A 25,486-nucleotide genomic window follows, 5' to 3' on the forward strand; every position below is an offset into this window, starting at 1 on the left:
AAAAAAAACGACCATGTATAGTAAGGCATTTTTTTTGTTAAAAAAAACGACCACGTATAGTAAGGCGTTTTTTATTTTGTTAAAAAAGCGACCATGTATAGTAAGGCATTTTTTATTTTGTTAAAAAAACGACCAGGCGTTTTTTATTTTGTTAAAAAAACGACCATGTATAGTCAGATGTTTTTTTTTATTTTGTTAAAAAAACGACCATGTATAGTAAGGCATTTTTTTTTTGTTAAAAAAAAACGACCATGTAAAGTAAGGCGTTTTTTATTTTGTTAAAAAAAACGACCATGTATAGTAAGGCGTTTTTTATTTTGTTAAAAAAACGACCATGTATACTAAGGCGTTTTATTTTTGTAAAAAAACGACCATGTATAGTAAGGCGTTTTTTATTTTGTTAAAAAAAACGACCATGTATAGTAAGGCGTTTTATTTTGTTAAAAAAAAATACCATGTATAGTAAGGCGTTTTTTATTTTGTTTCAAAAAAACGACCATGTATAGTAAGGCGTTTTTTATTTTGTTAAAAAAATGACCATGTATAGTAAGGCGTTTTTTATTTTGTTAAAAAAAACGACCATGTATAGTAAGGCGTTTTTTATTTTGTTAAAAAACGACCATGTATACTAAGGCGTTTTATTTTTGTAAAAAAACGACCATGTATAGTAAGGCGTGTTTTATTTTGTTAAAAAAACGACCATGTATAGTAAGGCGTGTTTTATTTTGTTAAAAAAACGACCATGTATAGTAAGGCGTTTTTTATTTTGTTAAAAAAACGACCATGTATAGTAAGGCGTTTTTTATTTTGTTAAAAAAACGACCAGGCGTTTTTTATTTTGTTAAAAAAACGACCATGTATAGTAAGGCGTTTTTTTATTTTGTCAAAAATAAGACCATGTATAGTAAGGCGTTTTATTTTGTTAAAAAAAATGACCATGTATAGTAAGGCGTTTTTTATTTTGTTAAAAAAACGACCAGGCGTTTTTTATTTTGTTAAAAAAACGACCATGTATAGTAAGATGTTTTTTTTATTTTGTTAAAAAAACGACCATGTATAGTAAGGCGTTTTTTATTTTGTTAAAAAAACGACCAGGCGTTTTTTATTTTGTTAAAAAAACGACCATGTATAGTAAGGCGTTTTTTATTTTGTTAAAAAAACGACCAGGCGTTTTTTATTTTGTTAAAAAAACGACCATGTATAGTAAGGCGTTTTTTTATTTTGTTAAAAAAACGACCATGTATAGTAAGGCGTTTTTTTATTTTGTCAAAAATAAGACCATGTATAGTAAGGCGTTTTATTTTGTTAAAAAAAACGACCATGTATAGTAAGGCGTGTTTTATTTTGTTAAAAAAACGACCATGTATAGTAAGGCGTGTTTTATTTTGTTAAAAAAACGACCATGTATAGTAAGGCGTGTTTTATTTTGTTTAAAAAAAAACGACCATGTATAGTAAGGCGTTTTTTATTTTGTTAAAAAAACGACCATGTATAGTAAGGCGTTTTTTATTTTGTTAAAAAAACGACCATGTATAGTAAGGCGTTTTTTATTTTGTTAAAAAAACGACCATGTATAGTAAGGCGTTTTTTTATTTTGTCAAAAATAAGACCATGTATAGTAAGGCGTTTTATTTTGTTAAAAAAAATGACCATGTATAGTAAGGCGTTTTTTATTTTGTTAAAAAAACGACCATGTATAGTAAGGCGTTTTTTATTTTGTTAAAAAAACGACCATGTATAGTAAGATGTTTTTTTTATTTTGTTAAAAATACGACCATGTATAGTAAGGCGTTTTTTATTTTGTTAAAAAAACGACCAGGCGTTTTTTATTTTGTTAAAAAAACGACCATGTATAGTAAGGCGTTTTTTATTTTGTTAAAAAAACGACCAGGCGGTTTTTATTTTGTTAAAAAAACGACCATGTATAGTAAGGCGTTTTTTTATTTTGTTAAAAAAACGACCATGTATAGTAAGGCGTTTTATTTTGTTAAAAAAAATGACCATGTATAGTAAGGCGTTTTTTATTTTGTTAAAAAAACGACCATGTATAGTAAGGCGTTTTTTATTTTGTTAAAAAAACGACCAGGCGTTTTTTATTTTGTTAAAAAAACGACCATGTATAGTAAGATGTTTTTTTTATTTTGTTAAAAAAACGACCATGTATAGTAAGGCGTTTATTTTGTTAAAAAAACGACCAGGCGTTTTTTATTTTGTTAAAAAAACGACCATGTATAGTAAGGCGTTTTTTTTGTTTTTTTTAAACAACCATGTATACTCAGGCATTTATTTTTATTTTTATTTTTTTAATGAGGCATGTTTTTTCTTTTCCTTGAAAGCCTCGTTTGCAAGTGGTCACCTTTTGTTGTTGTTTTTTTTAAAATTATTATTATTTTTTTAAATGAGGCACGTTTTTCCCTTTCCTTGAAAGCGGTCACCTTTTGTCGATTTTGTCGGTCTCCTCGCAGGTCACTTCCTGCTGACGTACCTTCTGCTGGATCTGCTGAAGCGCTCGTCTCCCGCCCGCGTGGTGACGCTGTCGTCCATGGTTCACTCTTGGGGCTCCATCAACTTGGACGACATCAACAGCGAGCGCGCGTACGACAAGAACAAAGCGTACGCGCAGAGCAAGCTGGCCAACGTGCTCTTCACGCGCTCCCTCGCCAAACGCCTGCAAGGTATTCTGGGGCCTCTTTGGAAAAGGGTTTGAAAACCCTGAAACGCTCGTTTGAAACCCGAACAGACAGACTTGAAACCTGAAATTGTTTGAAAGCCTGACTGACCACTTGCTAACCTTAAGCCAGACTTGAACGGCAAAACTTTCGGCCCCAAACCAAGTGGATAAGCTTCAGAAAGTGTCAGTAAAGCAATTTTGAATGTATTTTTTGCAAGTTGCGCAACTTGTTGCTGGCGAACGCAGCTGACGTCTTGCGGTTGGTGCGCGGCAGGCACGGGCGTGACGACGTACTCGCTGCACCCGGGCGTGGTGCAGACGGACTTGTGGCGCCACATGAACGCGCCTCAGCAGTTCCTGATGAAGCTGGTGCGCCCCTTCACCAAGACGTCGGCGCAGGGCGCGCGCACCACCGTCTACTGCGCCGTGGAGCCGGCGCTGGAGCAGGAGAGCGGCGGATACTACAGGTAGGCCGGCGCAAAATCCCGCCGGCCCGGCCGGTTGCCATTCGCTGGCTCACGTTTTTTTTTCTTTCTCCTCCTCCGCCGCAGCGACTGCGCCGCCGCCAACTGCTCGGCGGCGGGAAAAGACGACGAGCTGGCGCAGAAGTTGTGGGAGCTCACCTGTCGCATGCTCAACATCACCTGGGAATGACGTTTATTTCCTTGCCAGCTTTTTTTTGACATCCCAAACTCGCCTTTCCTTCACTTCACTTGTGTGCTGCTTCTCTGTGCAATTCATAAAAACAAAAGTTAGGACTTGTTGCATTTTTCACTGCAATTTCAATGACACTTGCATTTATTGACTCATCATTAGTATAAAATATCCATTAGCCATTTAGTCCATCATAGCAATATAAAGTTCATGTCTATAATTAATTTGATACTTTCATGATTTTTTACGTACAATTATTAGTACCTTGAACAACTTGCTGTCGACTGAAAATGACATCACAAGGGCTCAGGTAGCCAATTCCAGCTCACCTGTTTTCTAGGTTGGGTCATGTGACATTCACAAGCTGAGCTGTGATTGGTTACCTGAGCCCTTGTGATGTCATTTTCAGTCGACAGTAAGTTGCAAAATGTCTTTTTAAATTGTACATGAAAAATAATGAAAATTTCACATTTATTAAAGGCAAAATATTCATGTTTGACTGGCAAAAATGTCTAAATAAGTCAAGTATCCCTTTAACAGCATATTAGGGCCACATATAAATATATATATATATATATATTTTTTTTTAGAGGCCGGGGGCAATATGAAGAGAAAAAAACTTGCAAATTTGCGAGTTTATAAAGTGGCAGATTTGTGAGAAAAAAAAAAAAACTCCCAAATTTTGGAGGGTAAGCGTATTACTTGAGCGTTTGCGCCAATACTTTATGAATCTATCTCCATCCTGCCTTTTCATTTTAGAAACGGTCCCATAACAAGCAAGCAAAGCTCAAATGATTAATTATCGCTCCGGCTGCGTGGATTTCTCCTCACTTTTTCTCGCAAATCCGTCACTTTAAAAAGTGGAAAATTTGCCATTTTCTAAAGTGGCAGATTTGCGAGGAAAAAAAAACAACCATGCAAATTTGTGAGTTTTTTTTTCTCCTCTAAAAACATATTTCTATGTCGTCCTAACAATGCTGTCATACTTAACCACAAAAGCATTTTGCTGCCACGACAGGGGAAAAAAAAAAAAGTTGAATATTATCTGTCAACGTGATGACTTTCAAGTTTGAATGTGTCAAGTTTCAAATTGATTGTCGTAGTTTCATGTTTGCCAAAGGATATTTTCATTTGGGACTTTTGCGAGAATTGTTTTCAACAACGAGTAAATTGTCTTCTGCTCACCTCATCTTTTTGTTCTTATTTTTCAACGAGCAGCCGTTTGATTTGCGCTGACTCGACGTCCTCGGTCTTATCTCGTCATAAAAAGTCATCGGCGCACGTGATGAGCGGCGATATCAAGTTTGGAGATTAATAAGTGCAGAGCTTGTTTGGTGTTGCATAATCAAACAATTGTTATTCGGTGTCCTCGTGTTGCAGCTTATGACTCAATCATGTGTCAGATCAAAACCAATACAGCGTTAGTCAATATTTTGTATCACGCTGAGCACAAAACAAGAACCGGTCGTTTCCTTGCATTCAGTGACACAAATGATTATTTCAGAAGAGGAAGTGATGCATCAAATTCTTCTGCCGTCATCTTATTACATTTTATCACTTTGGTTTGGGCACTTTTTTTTTTTTTTTTGACTTTGGTACAAAAGCAAAAACATGATGGGGCCGACTGCGCAGTCACCCTGACATACGCTAGCTAGCGTATGTTTTAAGCATGCTAGCATATGTTTTGAGCGAGCGTATGTTTAACCGTGCCTGCGCCTTCACTCTTTGACTGCCAAACATTATCCAATAAACAACCCCAACAGTGGCAGCTGATTTCGAGCATTTTCACTCATCTTTCAAGGCAAACGAAATATTGTGCGCTACGACTACATGAACATTAAAAAAAACAAAAACAAAGTATTTCTACCTTATTTAGTTCTTTAGTTAGCACCATTTGAAAATAGGTCATTTAAGTGTCATTGAAAAGATACATTTTGTGCACAACAGTGACTTAGATGTTATTTTTTTTGTTTATTGACGCTCTGTGAATTAGATTTAATGTGACAAAGGCTTTGATCATGCACATCATCCTTGAAAACGTTCAATTTCATCATATCAGTCATGTTTCATTGTAATTTCATATACCATGAGTCCATTGAAAAAAAGATACAATGCTGCCATAGTTAGTGGGTGTTTTTGATTCCACAACCCATTGAGCAGGCAATGCTGCACAAGACGTTGCACTGCCCATTGAGAGAGAGGAAAAAAAAAAAAAAAAAAAAACCTCAGTAAACGTCAATTAACATTTATGGCGGCATCCGTTAGGATTTTAGCATACGTCATTAAACGTTTTTGGCGGTCAACGAGTTCATGTGTGCGTTAAAGACACAAATAGCAAAGCGTACCGAACTGAGACTGCGCCTGATAATACGGCTTTTGGAAAAGGCTAAACTAGCGGCACAAATCAAAGTTTGTTCCAACAATCATGACGTGACAACTTTCAGGTTGAGCTGAGAGCTTCTCTCGACTTCACGGGAATGATTATCAATAATTTATTTTAGACGTGACTTGAAGCGTTTCATCATTTTGCCAAACCAAACGTTTCCATTTTCCGATTTTTCCCTTTCAATCGTTCGTCTGCGGGTAAAGTAGACGTATCGACGGACGGACGGACGGATAGCGATAGGATGATGTTGTCTCCGACGGGGATGTCGGGTGGCAAAAGGTTGTGCGAGCCCCGCCTTCAACAACGTTTGCTATATTGACGCCACTCATCTTTGATAAGCTTCAATGACAGCAGCCGATTGTTGGACCAGCGCTTGATTTACTGATTAATCGCTATTGAGTCTTGATAACGGCTGCAAGGTGGTCACCGGGGCCACGTCTATACGATCCATCATTAATGATTGATGAGCGGCGGGCGGCCTATAAAAGGGCCGGCCCACGTTCACGTTGGATGGGTGAGCAAGCGCAAAAGTCGCACGCCTCGCGGATGGAAAGAGGAGACGGACGGACGGACGGACGCATTTTGATTCTGTTTGTGCTCGTCAGCCGCGCCCGGCGAGGATGGAGCGGCCCGAAGACGCCGTCGCCGTGGTGGGCATCGGCTGCAACTTCCCTGGCGGTCGGTAACGCTTTTTACAAAAAAAACATTTCACGATCATAAAGACAAACGCTTTTTATTAACAGCAACATTACTGCAAAAGATTTGCATTTGGGAGTTACACTCTGTTCTACATCCATTTTTATATTCGAGAGATGGACTCTAAGAAGTAGAATTAGAGAAACGGATATCATTTTCACATCATTTAATAAATGTATACATAAATATAATAAAGAATACATCGAGCAAATATGAAGTTTAAAATCAACTATTCCACTTATGTGCATTTTCACTGAAACCAAAAATGAATTTTATTCAAATGAATTTGTTTTAATGAAAGAAATAACATTCAAATGGATTCATTCAATGAAATGACATTTTACATGATATAGTACACAATAATCAATGTCAATGTCATTCAGTCATTACAATTTATTTTTTTTCCAAATTCCTACAGCAAAATAATGACTTGGTCTGAATTTTGTTTCATTAAAATCCAAGAATAGAGTCCATTTGTTTTGAGATGACTTGACTTTACAAGCTCATTCAAAAAGTTATTAGAAATGAAAATGCCTTCCATTTTGAATGAATATTGAATTAATTTCTTCATTGTTTTGTATTCTTTGAAATTGTAAATCCGTTTTAAAATTGTCTTGATTAAAAATGAACACATGCAAATGAATCCTTGACATCACGCAATAAAAAGTGGAAGTATAAAAAAAGGTTGTGATTTCTTTGTTTGTTTGTTTTTTGTTGCACGCACGCATGCAGGAGAGGGTGTGGAAAACTTCTGGCAGGTTCTGGTTAGCGGGCGCAATTGTGCGGCGCCGATTCCCAAGGAGCGTTTCGACTTAACCGCCTGGTACGACGCCGACGACAACAAGGCGGGAAAGTCGCGCACGGCCAAGGCCGCCCTCATTGACGGGTATGGCCACACCCCCTTTGCTCTGTGTTAGCCCAGTCTACGGCACCGCCGACCTTTTTCGTGCCGAGCTCTTCTAAAATGCTCAATTGAACCGGAGAAAAATATGGCAAAAAGTGCAGCCGGTTCCAATAACGACCCAGTTGGTTTCTAAAACCAAGACCGAGTGAGCACGATGTCATACTTGATGGCGTTTTTTGTGTGTGTTTTTTTCCCCACCATTGCAGTTTTTGCGGCCGTGGTTAAAACGTCGCGCAGTGATGTACTTGAACATTCGGCGCCATGTCAAAACTTGAGCGCCCAAATATTTGACACCTCAAATATTTTGGCGCTCAAGTTGTGACATGGCATATTTGAGGTGTCAAATATTTGGCACTTGGCGGCTCAGGCAAAACGATGGATAACTCCTCCCCCCGACGTTTGCAGTTTCAACCAGTTTGACCACAAGCTATTTGGCATCAGCGACAGTGAGGTGGAACAAATGGACCCTCAGCAGAAGCAGCTGCTTCAGTGCGTCTTCAGAGCTCTGGAAAATGCCGGCATTCCCGTGGAAAAGGCCAGCGGGAGCAGAACCGGAGTCTACTTTGGTAAAAATCCTCATTCCCTCATTTGACATGACGGCGAGCGATGAACACTTTTGTTTTTTTTTTCCCCGGCAGGTCTCATGAACCGAGACTACGAAACCAACGCGGCGCACGTCCATCCCGGCGTCATCAACCACTGGACCGGGGCGGGCTTGGCCATGAGTATCGCTGCCAACAGAGTGTCCTACGTCTTCAACTTCACCGGGCCGTCGTTGGCCATCGACTGCGCCTGCTCGTCCTCCCTGGTGGCGCTCCATCTGGCGTGCCAGGCCATCAAACAAGGTGAGCGCACGCGGCGCCCATCCCGTCTGTGAAACACCTTTCTACAAGGATCTCGTTTGCCTGTCAGGGGACTGCGACATGGCGCTGTGCGGCGGCGTCAACTGCATCATTGAGCCCAGGGTGTTCGTGGCCCTCAGCAAGGCCAAGATGATTTCTCCGGACGGGACCAGCAAGCCTTTCTCCAACAAGGCCGACGGTTACGGCAGAGGCGAAGGCTGTGGCGTGGTTCTCCTCAAGCCGCTGACAAAGGTGAGGCCATTTTCCAGAGGTCGCTTGATTTCACTCAAGTTTGGCCACAAGTCGCCAATTTAAGGACTTGGGCTTCCTTGGCTAAAACCGATACTTTGACTTTGTATTGATAAGACTCATCTTGGACTTGAATGATTTGCATTTGAACATTTACAATCATCACGCAAGTAGTGATCCAAAGTGCAAAATGTCAAAAATGGATGTCATGACTCAGCAACATTGACTTGACTTGACAAGTGACTTGTTTAAAACCTTGACTCGACCTACTTAAAATGTAGTAGGGCCCGCCTCGCTGTTGCCATTTTAACTCTGGCCTTGCCGGAAAAGTTATCATTTGCACGTGTGAGTCAACACCCACCTCTGCCATTTTCCGTTCAATCATTGTCCTGGCACCGGCAACTTCAGGTTCACTGTACCCTTGCTGTACCTTGACAGGCTTTACAAGACCAGGATCACATTTGGGGCATCATCAGCAAGACCGCCGTCAACCAAGACGGGCACTCCGTGTCGCCAATGACCAAACCCTCCATGACTCAGCAGGAGGAGCTTCTGCGGATGATCTACTCTGAGCGTGACCTCGCCAACGTCCAGTACATCGAGGCTCACGGCACCGGGACGCCAGTCGGAGATCCAACGGAGGCGGCGAGCCTCTCAAACGTCATTGCCAAAGTCCGAGCTTCCGGTGCGGAGACTCTGCGGATTGGCTCGGTCAAGAGCAACATCGGACACACGGAGTCTGCCGCCGGAGTGGCCGGACTTATCAAGGTGCTGCTCATGATGAAGCACGGGACCATTGTTCCTTCGGTTTTCTTCTCTGAGGAGACGGCCAGTGTAGACTTCAAGGCCCTGAACATGCAAGTTCCTAAAGAGGTGGAAAGGTGGGAAGCAAGCGGCGGGCGGGTTGCGGGAATCAACAATTTTGGATTTGGGGGCACAAACGCTCACGCTATTGTCACCCAGCACAAGCAGTCGCACAAACTGAACAAGAATGATAGCAGGAAGATGAAATATTTTGTCATGTCGGCAAATTCCTCAAAGTCCCTCACTCTCATGCTCGAAGACACCGTTAAACGTCTGGAGAACAACATTGAACTTGATCATCTTTTGTACACGGCGGCATGCAGGAGGAGCCACCTCAAACACAAATACAGACTGGCCTGCGTAGTTTCATCCATAGCTGACCTCCAAGAGAAGCTCCAGGCCGCTGTCAACAAAAATGCAAGGCCGTCACTCCAAGATCCAAAGTTAGTATTTGTCTTCTGCGGTAATGGTGTGACTTACCACGGCATGGGCAAGCAGCTGCTCCGACACGAGCCGGTCTTCAGAGACAAAATTGAGCAGATTTCTCGAGCCTACCAGCAGCTGAGCAGGCTCAACATCCTGGACACACTTGAGAGCGACAGCGAGCGGAGTGACTACAATGCTCCAGATGTAGTCCAGCCTCTCCTCTTTGCTCTGCAAGTGGGCATCGCCACCTTGCTCGGGCACTGGGGTGTCAAAGCCGACTCCATGCTGGGACACTCTGTTGGAGAGGTGGCAGCGGCTCACTGCTCCGGCCTCCTGCCCCTGGAGGACGCCCTCAAAGTCATCCACTTCCGCAGCGTTCTCCAGGGTGAAGTGGCCGGGGGGAAGATGCTGGTGATCAGCAACATGGCCGTATCAGAGGTCGAAGCTCTTCTCCCTCAGTACTCTGGGAGAGTTTGTCTCGCGGCTTTTAACAGCCCACAGTCCTGCACCCTTTCAGGGGACGCAGATGCAATCGAGAGCCTTCAGGCAAAGCTGAGCAGCACGGCTAAAAGTGAGAAGCTCTTCATCCGTGTCCTGGAGGTACCCGCTGCTTACCACAGCCACATGATGGATCCAATTCTGCCAAAAATCAGGGAGGCCATTGGCTCCTTGGTGGGGAACGAGCTTAGCGTGCAATTATTCTCAACCGTGACTGGTGCAGAGGCACAGACGGGGGATTTTTGCTCAGGTGACTATTGGGCTCGAAATGTGCGAGAGCCCGTCGCTTTCGCGCGGGCAGTCAGATCAGCCAGCCAGGGAAAGAAAAGTACAGTCTTTGTCGAAATAGGTCCAAGACGGGCCCTCCAGAGAAACATCATGGAAACTGTAGGCAATGACACAGCAGTCATAGCCTCGCTGCAGCCAGACCAAGATCACCAGACACTCTTGTCTGTGGTTTCAAAGCTCTTTGAGCTCGGTGTACACATAGACTGGAACACGTATTATGCGGGGTACGAGGCACCACCGCTGCCTTTCCCGAGATATCAGTTTGATTCCTCGGACAGGGATGTCATCATCAAAGGGGCTCAGAAAAACACGGGGAGTAACCACCCTGTGCTCTGCGCCACCGGCAGTGAGAGCAACACTTTCAGCTGTGATTTGATGTCTGACTCCAACTTTTACCTGCAACAGCACAGACACAACAAAGTGCCCATCATCCCCGGGGCCTTCTATGCCGAGTTGGGTTTAGCTGCCTTCATGGCTTGCTCCAAACCAAAGGTCCCTCTTAACTCACTGCAGCTCAGTGTCAACTTTCACAGCCCATTTGTCATAACCCCAAAACCCCTAGAAATGAAGGTGCGGCTAGAGCAAGAAGAGAATGAAGCTAGTTTCTCAGTGTTCTCCTCATCAGCCACATATGCGTCAGGCAAAGTTGCCTTAAAGAAAGAGCGAGCAATTGAAGAGCAGCGCATTGACCTGAGCAGCATCTACAAAAGGTGCACATCTGTAGTGACTTATCAGGAGTTTTATGGTTACCTTGCCCAAGGAGGCTTTCAGTATGGAGAAGTCTTCACCAATAAGGCAAATGTACACTATGGGGAAGATCTGAAAGAGGCTTTTGCCATGATCACAGTTCCACAGGCACTACGGTCTCAGCTGCATGAATACTGTGTTCATCCAGTAGTGCTGGACTTCCTCATGCAGCTTCTCCCAGTCACAGTAGAGCACATTTTTGCCGGCAGACCTGGATTTCCTGCCAAGATTGGAAGTTTGACCGTGTTAGAACCCTTGCAAGATGAGATGACGGTCTACTTGAGGGCAACCGATGTTGGTGCAGACCATTTTGAGGTCTGTGGATGTTTTGCTGATCGGCATGGTCGGACCTTGGTTGAGGTCAAGCATGTTTTGATCAAGTACCTTGGCAGTCGATCTCATGTGGTCGAGGAATACTTCTACCATAATGACTTTAGTATCATGGCCGAGGGGCTCACAAATGATCCAGCTCCGAAGGCGTTGGTCTTTTCAGACAATATAGGGATTGCAAAAGCCCTTCAGTCCCACTTAGACTCGCGCTCTCACTACATTTCATTCGCACATGCGCAAGTTATCCTAAACCATGGATTCCCGTATCTCTTGGCAAACCTCAACATTACAGACATCAAGGAGAACTTTGATGAGGTCTTGTTCTTGTGGGGCAAAGAAAACCTAAACTCGTTCAAGCCTGATGATGTCTTACAGAATCTGGCAAGTTGCTGTGAAACATTCCGGCAGGTTGTCCTCGAGCTGAAGCGAATCCACTTCCCCAACTCCATCCGAGCAGTAACCTACTGTTCATCCGAGCTCACGGTCGATCACGTCAATCCAGGTTTTGCCATCGTAGGCATGACAAGAGCCCTTGCTGCAGAAATAGCCGAGCTCTCATTTCAGTTGGTTGACATTAGCTCCATCTGTGCTCAGGACATTGCGGCTCTGTCCGAGGTCCTACGAGCTTATCCTTGCAGCAAGTACCCAGAACTGGTGGTCAGAGATGGGGCAATTCTAAAACCTTCCATGGCACGTACATCTCCTGAACTCACTGACAATTCTGAAGGCACTTTTACATCCAACACATCTGAAACTTGTATCCTTCAGACAGCGGACGCTTTTAAAATGAGTCACTTGAGTGCCGTTCATGTCCATGCTGACGCCGAGCAAATGAGTGATACATCAGTTGAAATTCAGCCCACTAAGTTATGTGTCCATTCATCAGAGTACTTCCCTGTGAGTGCCTCACATCTGAACTTCGGCCAGACGTTGTACTGGAACAAACACTCGTCACAGACCCACAAGCTACTCATGCTCGACTTCAGTGGAATCGTGACCAAGGTTGGAAAGGATGTCAGGAAATTAAAAGTGGGGGATTCAGTGGCTTCCTGTTATCCTGTGGTAGGGGGCAGTAGGATCAGAGTTCCTCAGGATGTGTGTTACACAACCAAACAACTCCCCTTCCTTCAAACAACACCTTGTGTCTCCTACTTTGTGCTGGCGAGGGAAATCTTATGTCGGGTCTTGTCAAAAGCCAAGCATCATCTCGGCATCATATCTCCTGTTCCTGAATCAGTTCTGGTAAAGGTTTTGACAATTGCCTCTCAAAAGTCTGGCTGTGACGTGACGGTTGGAACACATGGCTCCTTTAAAGACTCCAATCAAATGGATGCATTCGTAGTCCTGCCTCCATACAACAAAAGCTTGATTGCAGAAGTCTGCAACTTTCCTGGTGTCAAGAATCTTGTCCTTGTTCGTGGATCTCAAACACAGGACTTGCTTGCCCAGGATGAGCTCCAGAGCATGAACGGAAGCGTCCATGTGCAACAAGTTGACATCCGGGCTGTTTTGCAAAAAGGGTCGCTGGGTGCTCGAAGGCTACGTGTTTATCACTGGCTTAAGTCCTTCAACCTGAACAAGAAGTTCTCCCTGGAAAGCTTCATCTTTCAGTGTAACACATCTGAGAAGATCCAAAACCTTCCCTCTGAGAAGTCAAACTCCTACTTCCATGCCAAAAAAGTGGCTGTTGTGGCGCTGGAAAAAGGTCAGAGCACCGCCACATCACACATTCCACTTGTGCTCTCCAAAAAGCAGCTTTTCCGAAAGAGATCGGTGTACATTGTAGCCGGTGGTCTGACCGGGCTGGGCTTTGAAACAGTGAGGTTCATCTCGCAAAAGGGTGGCGAGGTTGTCGTCACCCTCTCCAGGAGCAAGCCCTCAGTGGAAGTGCAGCAGGAGATCCAAAACATCCAGAAGCAATGCGGGAACAGCGTGGTCAGCATGCAGTGCGACATTGCCGTGTCTGCGCAAGTGCACAAGGTTATCAGCGACATCCAGCTGCAGTTCAAAGGTTATCCGATCAGAGGCGTCTTTCACAGCGCGGTCGTCTTGCACGACGCGCTGATCGAGTCCCTTGACAGATCCATTTATGAGGAAGTTCTCAAGCCCAAAGTCAACGGTGTGCTCAACTTGCACCACGCAACCCTAAGCTGCCAGCTGGATTACTTTGTTTGTTACTCCTCTATATCGGCCTTTCTGGGAAACGCGTCGCAAACCAACTACGCAGCCGCAAATACGTTCCTGGACTTGTTCTGTCAGTACAGGCGTAAGCTCGGCCTTCCGGCGCAGTCCATCAACTGGGGAGCTCTGAACCTGGGACTCCTCTTGAACAAAGAGTTATTCCATCGCTTCCTGGAGGCCAAGGGGATGATGGTGCTGATGGTGGCTGAGATCCATAAAAGTCTGGAGCAATGCTTGCGACTCAACCGGCCGCAACAAGCGATTTGCCGCTTCCACTTTCGGAACATCCGCTTTAACATCCTCTCGCAAAACGCCGCCCTGACCATGCGACTGTCAGCGTTGGTGGAGCAAGCCCTCCAAAAGTCCAGAGAGTTGAATTCTCAGAGCAAAAACACGGAGGAGGTGCCGGCCAAAGACTACGTCATCTCGCTACTTGGCAAAACCGCCGGTGTGGACGTGAGCGAACTGAAAGATGACACGCCGCTTTCGTCTCTTGGCACGGACTCCATGCAGGCCATGACGCTGCAAAACCTCATCTACCAGGACCGAGGCGTGAATGTACCGCTGGTCAAACTTTTGGACCCCAATGCCACCCTATCCACTGTGGTGGCGATCCTGATCGAGAGCTGTGAGGATGGATCTCATCACGCCGACGACGACGCTCTTCCAACTCATAACGACAGCACTCTTTCCACACGATTTTAAGCAAGATCACTCAACATATATTAGACGCAGTGCTCAAATCACTCATCTCCATTGACATCAATGTAAATATGTTCCAGCTCAGTGCTCACTTTCTTAGGACTGAAACATTGTTTGAGAAAATATGTACACAAAAGCTGCCAATGCCAGTGCTAACCTCAACAGATACATGCACTTTCACGGTTAATCATGTGAACTGATGCCATCTGGCGCAGTGTCGGAAAGTCACTCACAAGTCCACTTTGCAAAAAAAAATAAAAAATCACTTGTAAGTCAGGACACTTACAAGTCAAGGTGTAATAAGAACTGAAGTATTCATTTATGAGAGCCTAGATTTCAATTTGTTGGAATTATTTTCTGTGTAAAGTCTTTGGACTAATTTTTTGTAAACATTTTTTACCAGGAGAAGATATATTTGAGAAAAATGTTGTTTATGATTGTTTAGTGTTTACAGATGATCCATTTCATTGTCTGAAGGATATGTGCAGCTAACAGACGTCCTTGCATATTTTTTTTTTTTTCAAGCTGTTCATCTGTCCTGTGTTCCGAAGGTGAATCTTTCTTATCGCTTTTCGAGGATTATTAAACTGACGGAGCAAAATGACTTTATGTAATGATGATGCAAGAGCACAAAATGTGCCACATGCCGCCTGCTGCTTTGTTTTTTCTCTTTCAAGTGACGTTTTGTCCCCTGAAACCTTTTCCATGTTGAATTGACGAGCAAATGCTCGTTTACTGCACAGACCAACGTCCGCGACTGAGCGCCATTTTCAACGACATTCCTGTCAAACTGTCTTGTGGCTAATATGCATAATGCAGGTGCTGTATAATTAGTGCAGGTTGGCAACACCATTCATGGTTTCATCAGTGCAGTGTTTTCTTTTCTTTTCTTTTTTTTTTTTAACCCCGCAGTTTCATACATCTAGTCATCAAAGTGTGATTTGAAACATACTTATATACTTCAATTATTTTTCTCTTTTTGAAAACACGTGTATATATTTTATCAGTGCACACAATGAAGTACACACAAATTTAAATATAAATATTTAATACCAGTCTATATTCTTTTACTGTGGCCGATATACATATATACACAGACAAGTTGAGAAATGTACGACTTGACAACTATCACTCTCATCTATCTTTTGCACCACAAAATCTTCTTTCTTTTTTGTGTCAACCAGCAAAAAAAAGGATCATTTGGAAAGTTGTAACGTTGCAAAATGATGGAACAAATATATATGTGTGTGTGTGTGTGTGTGTGTATGCGTCCTGAACGCCACTGAAGCCCTGAGACTGACTTACCCAACCCCCGAGGATCGAATGGAACCAGCCGGTTAGCATTAGGCGCTCGCTCCCATTCTCATCAGATGTGTTCTTTGCTTCTGGTAGTACCTGTTGGTAAAAGTGGATTAGTTTTCAGGTCCAACACCGCTTTGAAATATAGTTGATCAATAAGCCTAGTCGCTCAGAGGTGCGAGGAATGCAAAGATTGAGTCCGCATCATTCCTGTGTTGCGTGTGTCGATTAAGAGCCGCAATCCGCCCGTGTATGCAGGTGTATGTGTTGAGATACTTTTCGAGCCATCGCAAAAGCAATACAATTGCAGGCCTCAATGAACTCTTTAATAAATGACAATCGTCTTTGTACATCAAAACATCCAAGCACTTTTTGTTAGGGTAGTATGGGCAGGGAAATAAACTTTGGACTGTGGTCATTGATACGCGATGTTGTTATCGTCATAAAACAATAAAAAGCATCGCACTGATTGCTATCAAGCAGATTAAAGAACTGTTGACTCAGTCTTCATTGCTTTATGAGAAACATTTATTCATTCCAATCCAAATGTATTTAAAGCCAAAGTTTCAAAACAGGGTTGACAAAAGTTAGGGTGAGGTTTGCAGCAAACTATAAAACTAATGTGTGCAGGTTTCACTTCATTCTAATCTTTAGGAGACAAAAGCTCATTGCTCATCAATGCATGACATACAAAACTTTCCAAAGTTGCCACAGTCATGTTTGGGTCCAGTATCTTGACCAATGGTATATTTACACCGGTGTCGTGAAAGATTTTATTTTGAAGTGTCACTGCCAACATCGAGTCGACGCCCAGCGCACCTAGCGTGGTCTTGTCATCCAACTCTTCCTCGACGAGGTTGCTCACGTCTCTGATGATCCTTTTCACGCATTCATGCGGGGAAGACGAGTGGCCAACTGGCGGCTCAAGGCTCCCGTTGTCCTTTAGCTCCGCCTCCACGAAGAGTGACAGTCGTTGCCCAAGGGAGGCGTTTTTGAAGTTGAACTTGCATACGAGCTGCTGAGGTCTGTTGGCGAGGAGGACCTTGGCAAGAGCTTGGTGCATCTCTGCCACGTCCATGACCATCATCCCTTTGCTCTCCAGGTGCCTTTGGACGTGCTTTTTGTTGAGCAGGAGGCCCAGGTTCAGCGGACCCCAGTTGATGGACTGTCCGGCCAGACCAAGGTTCCTCCGGTAAAGACAAAAGTTGTCAAGGAATGAATTGGCTGCTGCATAGTTGGACTGCGACTCATTGCCAAGAAGCGACGAGATGGACGAGTAGCACACAAAGAAGTCGAGCTTCTTTTGAAGCGTGGCGTTGTGCAGATTCAGGGCGCCGCTCACTTTGGGCTGCAGAACCTTCTGCAGTAGGGACGCATTGAGAATTTCTATGGGCGCATCGTGAAGCACCGCAGCGCTGTGAAAAACTCCTTTGATGGGACAAGTTAGTCTCTGTTCTGTCTTGGAGATGGCTTCCTCCACTTGCTGCGACACTGAAACGTCACACTGAAAGCTCACGATGGTGATGTTGCACCTCTTCTGGATGAGATCCAGTTCCGAGTGCGTTTCCTGCGTTGGCATGCGTCTGGACAGCGTCACAATACAACCGCCGCCGTTGCAGGCAATGAACTTAACCGTCTCAAACCCCAAACCAGTCAGGCCTCCACTTACAATATAAGCAGCGTGTTTCTGAAACAATGGTTTGGGTTTGCTCAGCAGCACAATGTCTGACAACTGGTAGCTGGCCGTTCTCCGATCTAAAACCACTTGGTGCACCGTCTTGGAGGCAAAGTACGACTGGTCGGCCTGGGCTTTTGCTGTGCTTGAGATCTGAAAGGTATCCCTTTGAATAGGCAGAGACGCTCGATCAAAGCCAAGCGCCGTGAGCCACTTCGAGATGGACCCCCCTTGCGCTTGGAGGTAAACTCTTTGAAGAACATGAGTCACGTGGAGAACATGCACGCGGAGTAGGTCACTCTTGCACGCAATTCTGTTTGTCCAGCAAGGGAATGACTGTTGCGTTCCGCACACAAATACGGCATGCCGCTCATTTCCGTCACCTTCGCATAAGTCTTGCCAAGAGTTGTCATACGGGGGTAGGAAGACAAAGGCTCGACATGGATCAACACTTGGATCTTGCCTTGACAGATGGGGCAAACAGGACACATTCCAACCTGACCTGTTTGCTGTCATCGCTAGAACTTTCAGAAATACAGACGCTAAGTCTGGAGTGATGATAGTCAGTTTTTTCTGTCGTAGTTTGACAGAGGGAAGAGTGCGCTGCAGGAGCTCCCATGCCAGGATGAAGAAGGACATGCTTGGACATTCTTCCAGGAACGGAAGCTTCTTGGTGTCATAGCACGCAGAACCCGGAAGGACGATCCTCGTCGCTGCCGCAGACGGGTAAGTCGTCGCGATGCGGTCGCCCACTTTTAGGGTGTGAACGTCTTTGCCGACAGCTGTCACGATGCCGCCAAAGTCAAGAGCCAGCAGTGTGTGGTGGTGGTCGGTGCCGCTGTTCCAATACAAAGTCTTTCCAAAGTTCAGGTGTGAAAGTGTCACAGGGAAGTAATCTGATGAATGGACACACACATTTGTTAGCTGAATCTCAACTGATTTCTCCGGAACTGTGTCGTCAAAAATGTCATTGGGGCTAGCAGTCAAGTTTTCCATTCTGTACGGATGACTGGTCTGCAAGACAAAATCTCTCACTGATTGGATGTCACCCTTAAATGATACCGAGTCCACTACGTGCGTACGTGTTATCCTTGTTGTCGACACTTGTCCTTGACCAACAATGATGTGGGACTGCTTACAAGAATTAATGAGACCAACTAAAGATTGAATGTCCGTTTTGGTAAGAGACATCAAGTCAATGAGCTGGAAAGAAATACCTGGCACCTCTGTTGCACAAGCCCTCATCATACCAGACAGCGCAAAACCAGAACTCACACAGTCGACCATCATCTGGGTGCACCTGTAAGTTATAACGTGTACAGTACAAGAATGTCGGCTCTCCTTCAAAGTTGAAACAACCTGTCGAAATGACTCACAGCAGGCCACCAAGCGGTCCAGCATTCCAGCAGCTGATAAGTGAGTGAGGTCTTCGGCGGCCCAAATGAAGAGAACATCTCTCAAGTGGTTGCCAAAAACAACGTCTCGCAGTTGGCCTGGTGACCAGTGCGCTCTGTCCTCCACGCAGGACGACTCCGGGTGCAAGTACGGCCCAAGTGCTTCAGCAATGCCGAGCTTGTCTGCAAAAACGAGCGCCCTTAACTTCCCGTCACAACTGAACTTGTTTTCAATGGGAATGATTTGACCGTGGAAGAGCAGCTGCTGGGCAGGCAAGCAGACAGCCAAAAACGTGACACATACCTCCCGAAGTTCCACCAGTACCTTCCCATCTTTGGTAGCAAAGCAACCACTAAATTTCAAGATGTCTGGCTTCTCTTCAGTTGCACGCATGTGAATCAACATCTCCTCTTGGGGTGGTCCTGAAATGACAATGCCGCCAATAGCCGAGGGGAACCCCTGCTTGGCCGAGAGACGCCTCGTGGCCACGACAGCCGTCATTTGCAAGAAATAGTCCAACAGCACAGGATGGAAGAAGTAGTCGTGAAGATGCTTCACCAGTTGTTGTGGGACACGGATTGCTGCCACAGCCTCTGTAAATTCTTCACCAAAATGCACATTGTCCAGCTGTTTGAAAACTGAGCCATAATCAAATCCCCCTCTCCAAAGGATGGAGTAAAATTCCATGGTTGATACAATCAAAGTGCACCTACGAAATATTCCCTCCGGACAAATACTTGGCTCCTCGAGCACAGCCGGTTCACCTTTGCACCTGAAAGTACCTGAGGCATGAGTGGCAGCAGGGGAACTTATTGTAAAGGCACCACTCGTTTCCTCAAGCCTCACTTTCAATTGGGGATTGTTGGTGCTAAGCAGATGATGGAATGTCACAGTGAGCTGGAAGAAGGAGATGGGCCTCCTCGGCTTCAAACAGGCCACCGCAGAAGCCAAAGCCAACTCCACAAAGAAGGCGCCGGGCACGATAGCAATGCCGTCGTGTTTGTGCTCCCAGAGGTACGATATGACGCTCTCCACGGTCACACTGCATACGTACTCGTTGCCGTTGTTCCGTACTTGGGATATAAGCGGATGTGATGACGAAGAAGACAAGTCGTGTCCTTGTCGGACATCCTCAAAGTACATCTCTTTCTTTGTGTTGTCAAAATGATAGACTGGCAGCGTTGTAGGTGATGTTTGGTAACCTCGGTAGAGCTCCTGCCAGTGCACATTGACACCCAGTTCAAACAGTTTCCCCACCGTCGACAAGATGGTTTCATATTCTTGGTGCGGTTGGACAGAGGCGAGAACAATAATGTCCTCTCCTAGAGTTTCCAGGATGTGTCTTTGAAGAGCCCTGCGAGGTCCAATCTCCACAAAGACCAAGTTTCCCCTTGACTGCGTATCCCTTATGACTGCATGCAGCGTTTGCTCAAACAAAACCGGTTCCCTGATGTTCTTTGCCCAGTAGCTAGCAGTTCCAAAGTCACCACACGCATACTTGGTCCCTGTCACAGTGGAAAACAGCTTGCAGTCCATTGTGCCCACAGCCAAAGCATCCAAATGACTCTGAATGCCTTCAAGTACAGGATCCATGAGATGACTGTGGTAAGCTGCCTGAACATCTAAGACGTGCAGAAAGATGTTCTCATCAACATACATCCTGTTGAGTTTGTCATGGAGGGCATGGACAGCGTCCTCATCTCCTGACAGAGTGCAAGACTGCGGGCTGTTGAAGGCAGCCACGCAAACCCTCTTGGAAAAGTCCTGAAGGATTGTAAGCACCTTTTCCACAAGTATGTTGCCCACCACAAGCATCTTCCCAGCGACGGCCCTACTTTGAAGCACACTGCGCTGGTACACCACATTGACGGCATCTTCTAGAGACAAGAGGCCAGAGCAGTGAGCAGCCGCGACCTCGCCTAAGGAGTGTCCGAGCGCTGTGTCGGCTTTGACGCCCCAATGCTTTAGGACAGCTGCTATGGCCACCTGAATAGCAAAAAGCAGAGGCTGGACGACATCTGGCTGCCTCAGGTCATCCGTGTCACACTCTCCGGAAAGCCACTGACTGATTGTGATGTGTTGGTTCTTCTTCTGAAAGAGCACCTCCACCTCACGCACCTGGTCTTTGAAAAGCGGAATGGTGCTAAGGAGCTGCCTGCACATGCCTCTGAAGGAAACGCCGTTACCACTGAACACAAACACCACCTCGATGTCCGACTTTGTCGACGCCACTTTTGCTGTCAACGAAGACGCCAGCTGATGCTGTAAATCCAAGAGCGATGACATGACAATGGCCCTGCGGTATTTGTGTTTCGTGTGGCTCCGTCCGCAGGCTGAGGTGTAGGACAATGCCTGCACGTCAGCTACTTGGCCGTCGAGAAGCCGTCTGTGTGTATCAGTGAGGGATCGCATCAAGGATTTCTGGGAGGCCGCAGATGTCACAAAAAGTCCGGGACCATCTTTTGGAATCCGTGCCAGACCTGTGCTCTGCTGATGTTCTCTCACAATCACGTGCGTATTTGTGCCTCCAAACCCAAAGCTGTTTATCCCAGCCACCCGCTGCCACGAGCCATTCGTCCGCCACCTTTCTGCTTTTGTTGGAATACAAATTCTCAGGGCTTCAGCATCGATGCCAGAAGATTCTGGTGAGTAGAAAAGAGATGGAACGATGGTCTGGTACTTCATCATGAGGAGCACTTTGATGAGTCCGGCCACCCCGGCCGCAGATTCTGCGTGTCCGATATTTCCCTTCACAGAGCCAATCGACAGAGCGTCTGCACCGCCGTTTCTGGATTTGGCAACCACGTTTGAGATGCTTGTTGCCTCCGTCAGATCTCCAACGGGGGTTCCAGTTCCGTGAGCCTCGATGTACTGAACATCGCCGAGCTCACGCTCCGAGTAGATTTGTCGTAGCAGCTCCTCTTGTTGACGCAAGGACGGCTTGGTGATTGGTGTCACGGAACGTCCATCTTGGTTGACGGCCGTTTTGGCGATGATACCCCAGATTTTGTTGCAGTCTTCGACCGCCTGCAAATTACACGCAAAGCTAAATACGCTTACGTTTTCTGTCATGGTAATCTGTAAATTGATGAGTGGAGGCAATTGAGCTCTCTTTGGTCGATGAAAATGTCTTAACCCAACCACACTTGGTCGTTGTTCATTTGTGCCATGTCAACAAACCAAGTTGACACCCACCAGACACTAACAAGGAAACTCTACATCTAAAATTTTGAACAGAAGAAGCCTTTTGGAAATACGAGAGATAACATGCATGCACGCACACAACCAACAAGATTCCATTGCCTTCATTCATCTTTTGCATCTTATTATAACAAATACAAGTAGCACAGTATAGATTGCTTGAACAGAGAACTGGTCTCCACACAGTTTGAGCTACAGTACAGTATTCTTCAGGACACTAACTTCTTCTTCAATCTGTGGGACATCTTTGATTCATGGTGAAAATAAAAAATAAAGGCGGACAGCCTCCAAGCTCCCACAAAGCACAAGGTACAACTCCCAAGCAGGCTCCAGAGCTCTCAAGGAAGACATAAGAACGTGGTCCTCAGATATTGGCTTGACATTTGGGTCCTTAATAAAGTTAAGAATTAAATACTCATGTAACCTGTATCGTTGCATAATTCATGGTCAAAATCATGCTGCGCAGCAAGTACCTGTGCTCAAGTCTTGGAAGGTGAGATTAGCAGATTTAGGAAGAGAGAGCACATTTGTTTTTGTTTTTTTTAACTCTGCTTGTGTCTTGAAATAGTCCGTGGGTGCATGTCATTGTAGTTTTTCAAAAACTTTCTCATCTAGCTTTTTGGAAGGTCTAAAAGTGAAGACTAATCTACAGCGGGGATGGTCAATCTCTGTCCTCGGTGGACGGGGTCCTGCAGGTTTTGGATGGTCCCCTTCTCCATCACAGTTGATTCATGTAATCAGTTCATCAGCAAGCTGTACATAAGCCTGCTAACAAGCCGTTTGTTGGAATCAGATGTGTTGGAGAAGGGAAACATCCAAACCCTGCAGGACTCCGACCGTCGAGGACCTCAAGTTTGCCCGCTCCTGATCGACAGGAAGCCCGAAGACGGGAAATTCGGCCCGTTTTCAAAAGTCACCTTTTTGAGCGGCTTGAGAAGGACGACGCCGCAGCCCTCGCCTCTGCCGTAGCCGTCCGCTCGGCTGGAGAAGGGCTTGCTGATGCCTCGGGGCGAAATCATCCTGGCCTTGCTGAGGGCCACAAACACTCGAGGCTCCAAGATGCAGTTGACCCCTCCGCAAAGTGCCATCTCGCAGTCGCCTGGTCAGGGCGGTGCAGCAAACACTTGAAATCATCACTCAAAAACACGCACGGATTCAAGTACAATTACTGATTCGACCGTTCGAATTCCTTCAAAGTGAAGAAGTACATAAAATGTCTCTGTGTCATCGTTTCTATCTACAGTACCTGAAACAGTAAAGTGCGGATGCCTGAAAAATGTAGCTAGTTGGGAAGATGTTTCTTTGCGGATAGTATATATACCTTGTCTCATGGCCTGACATGCCAGATGCAGAGCGAGCAGAGAGGAGGAACATGCACTGTCCACGGCAAAGGACGGCCCGGTGAGATTGAAGACAAAGGAGATCCTGTTGGCCGCCAGGCTGCTGGCCGTCCCCGTGGCGTGGTAGTGATTTATGGAGGCGGGGCTGCGGCTTCGGACCATCTCGTAGTCTCCGTTCATCAGACCTGCAATGCAGTGGGCTCTGTTGCTTGGCCCTCGTTTCAATCTTATGCTGCCAGTGACTCGCTGCAAGTGTCTTTCATCACAAAAGTAATGTGAGCGACAGATAACGCCAAATTCAACACACGTGCTGCACAATCGTACCAGAGGCAGGGATGTAACGATAACAGCACATCTGTTAGAAACAATTTTGTGCACTCTGGTGGCTGTTTTTTTATGTGCAGTTTAATTTTCACAAGGAATGCTTTTGGGCCTTCGTTGTTTCAAATGCCAAATGAATGTCCAGATGAAGGGAAACGTAATATGCTTGTGAAGCGAGTCAATATGTGGCAGAACGTGTGCGCTTTAGCAAGTAAGTGCCTCAATATTAAGTGTTATTAGAGATTGTAGGTTGTTTATATGCATTATTGTTATGAGCTTTTCTTTTTTCTTTTTTTTAAATATCGTGACCTTTTTTTTTTAATATCGCCATCCTCCCCACAATATTGTAATAATTGTTGTATCGTGACCTTCATATCATGATAATGTCGCTTCATGAGGTTTGGATATCGTTCCATCCCTAACAAGATGGGGAATGGGGAAAAAAAAGAGTACATTGGGCCCAATTTGGACATTTTCACTTGGGGGTGTGCTCACCTTTGTTGGCAGGGGATGAAATATGAATGGTTGTGTGTCAAGTTATTTTGATGGGACAGAAAATGTGCACTAAACTATTTTCCACAGCAGCAAAGCGCTGTCACATGACAAGGTATTCAAACCGAGTGTACTTGACATGCTCACCGATATAAACTCCCGTTGCGCTTCCACTGATGCGCTCCATGGGGACGCCGGCGTCCTCCAAAGCCCTGAAGGTGCACTGAAGGAGCAGCTTGTGCTGAGGGTCCATGACGTCCGCCTCTGCCTCGGCAATGCCAAAAAAATGGTGGTCCAACTCGTTCAACCTGAAATGAACACCCGCCGGCCGTCGTCACCTGATATCATGACTGCATTGTGCCAAACCTGATGCAAATAAATGCTTTCCCAAAACAGACAACTATACAAATCAATCTCAAAGATGAATTCTTGAATGAAGGATTAAGTACAGCATATTTATTGTTCCACTCACCCGTCGATAAGAGCAGCTTTGGTGGTTTGCGTCTTTCCGGGATTGCTGCCATCAGGATGGCACCAGGAATCCGTGTCAAACCTCTCGGCCGGAATATCCACAACACGGTTTTCGCCCTCTGACAGAACCCTCCAAAAATTATCCAAACCTTCACCTGAAAGCACACAAGAAGCACCGTCATCCACTTCAACCCTCAGGTCAGACTTCTTGGATATTATTACCTGATTGATCAGATACCTAATTTGAAGATTTAAAAAAACAATTCTATTATCACTGCCTACATTTTGAAATCATGTCAATTGTTGTCATCTCACTTCTTAAACCAAAATGTAAATTGTTCTCCATGGCCTGCAGAGGCGCCACTTGTAAAAATCAAAACAAACAAACAAACAGCATCATTTCACAACTTAGCCATACATCAATAAAAATATCGATGTTGTATTTTTGTCTCTTCATGCAAGTGCAGGTCAATCACCTCGGTCATGGAAATGTCAATTTGTTGCAATTATGTTATCAGGCTACGTAAATGTAATACTTATGCATTTCAATTGGTCAAAAGGTCAAATAGGATGTGAACAGCATTTATGGACGCATATTTAGGAGTTGAAGCTGTGTAAATGACACAATGAGACAAACATGTCCACTGTGAGAAGTTTTGTTACATTTGCATGAATGCAGCTAAAAGCCAGGACAAGACAAGACAAGACAAGACAAACCAGGTAGCGTACCTCCAGGGAAGTTGCATCCAATCCCGATAACGGCAACGTCATCTTCTGCATGCATGATGCTCTTTTCCCGTGTAAAGCACCAGACTCGGTGTGGGAACAAATGCTCCTTTTGCAACTTATAAACACTCAAGAGGAAGAGGAGGAGGGGCAACCTCAACAATGAGCGACAGTCCTGCATCTAATTG

At 45.1% G+C, this 25,486-nt stretch overlaps 3 protein-coding genes across 4 annotated transcripts in view; 2 read left to right on the forward strand and 1 right to left on the reverse strand.

Moving 5' to 3' along the window:
- rdh12l (retinol dehydrogenase 12, like) overlaps positions 1 to 4,514 on the forward strand; it is a 51,337-nt gene extending 46,823 nt beyond the window's left edge. For both annotated transcript variants that reach the window (XM_077508616.1, XM_077508615.1), the window contains exons 5-7: positions 2,466 to 2,675; positions 2,946 to 3,138; positions 3,223 to 4,514. In XM_077508616.1, the coding sequence (XP_077364742.1) occupies positions 2,466 to 2,675; positions 2,946 to 3,138; positions 3,223 to 3,325 (506 nt within the window). In that variant the 3' untranslated portion in view covers positions 3,326 to 4,514. The remainder of the gene's footprint in view (positions 1 to 2,465; positions 2,676 to 2,945; positions 3,139 to 3,222) is intronic.
- A 1,788-nt stretch (positions 4,515 to 6,302) lies between these two features.
- On the forward strand, positions 6,303 to 16,485 carry LOC144009111 (phthioceranic/hydroxyphthioceranic acid synthase-like). Its single transcript, XM_077508631.1, has 6 exons — positions 6,303 to 6,389; positions 7,140 to 7,293; positions 7,717 to 7,877; positions 7,950 to 8,156; positions 8,224 to 8,405; positions 8,841 to 16,485. Exons 1-6 carry the CDS (start codon positions 6,332 to 6,334, stop codon positions 14,379 to 14,381), a joined length of 6,303 nt encoding a protein of 2,100 aa, XP_077364757.1. The 5' UTR covers positions 6,303 to 6,331; the 3' UTR covers positions 14,382 to 16,485.
- On the reverse strand, positions 15,796 to 25,479 carry LOC144009103 (phenolphthiocerol/phthiocerol polyketide synthase subunit C-like). Its single transcript, XM_077508612.1, has 6 exons — positions 25,302 to 25,479; positions 24,574 to 24,727; positions 24,249 to 24,409; positions 23,270 to 23,473; positions 22,866 to 23,047; positions 15,796 to 21,774 (listed from the first exon to the last, which is right to left on the reverse strand). Exons 1-6 carry the CDS (start codon positions 25,477 to 25,479, stop codon positions 16,321 to 16,323), a joined length of 6,333 nt encoding a protein of 2,110 aa, XP_077364738.1. The 3' UTR covers positions 15,796 to 16,320.
- Positions 25,480 to 25,486: the final 7 nt, after the last annotated feature.

The sequence above is a fragment of the Festucalex cinctus genome, chromosome 20 (assembly GCF_051991245.1).
Source record: "Festucalex cinctus isolate MCC-2025b chromosome 20, RoL_Fcin_1.0, whole genome shotgun sequence".
In the NCBI taxonomy this organism is placed as follows: Eukaryota; Metazoa; Chordata; class Actinopteri; order Syngnathiformes; family Syngnathidae; genus Festucalex; species Festucalex cinctus.

What these genes read in the sequence shown, in the direction of transcription:
- LOC144009103 (XM_077508612.1), bottom strand. Translation starts at nt 25,479, where the DNA reads ATGCAGGACTGTCGCTCATTGTTGAGGTTGCCCCTCCTCCTCTTCCTC. An exon ending in AAAGCTGCTCTTATCGACGG is followed by an intron (nt 24,410 to 24,573) that starts GTGAGTGGAACA and finishes TGTTCATTTCAG; the next exon opens with GTTGAACGAGTTGGACCACC. An exon ending in TTCTCAAGCCGCTCAAAAAG is followed by an intron (nt 21,775 to 22,865) that starts GTGACTTTTGAA and finishes TGTAATTTGCAG; the next exon opens with GCGGTCGAAGACTGCAACAA.
- LOC144009111 (XM_077508631.1), top strand. Translation starts at nt 6,332, where the DNA reads ATGGAGCGGCCCGAAGACGCCGTCGCCGTGGTGGGCATCGGCTGCAAC. An exon ending in CGGCTGCAACTTCCCTGGCG is followed by an intron (nt 6,390 to 7,139) that starts GTCGGTAACGCT and finishes GCACGCATGCAG; the next exon opens with GAGAGGGTGTGGAAAACTTC. An exon ending in CAGAACCGGAGTCTACTTTG is followed by an intron (nt 7,878 to 7,949) that starts GTAAAAATCCTC and finishes TTTCCCCGGCAG; the next exon opens with GTCTCATGAACCGAGACTAC.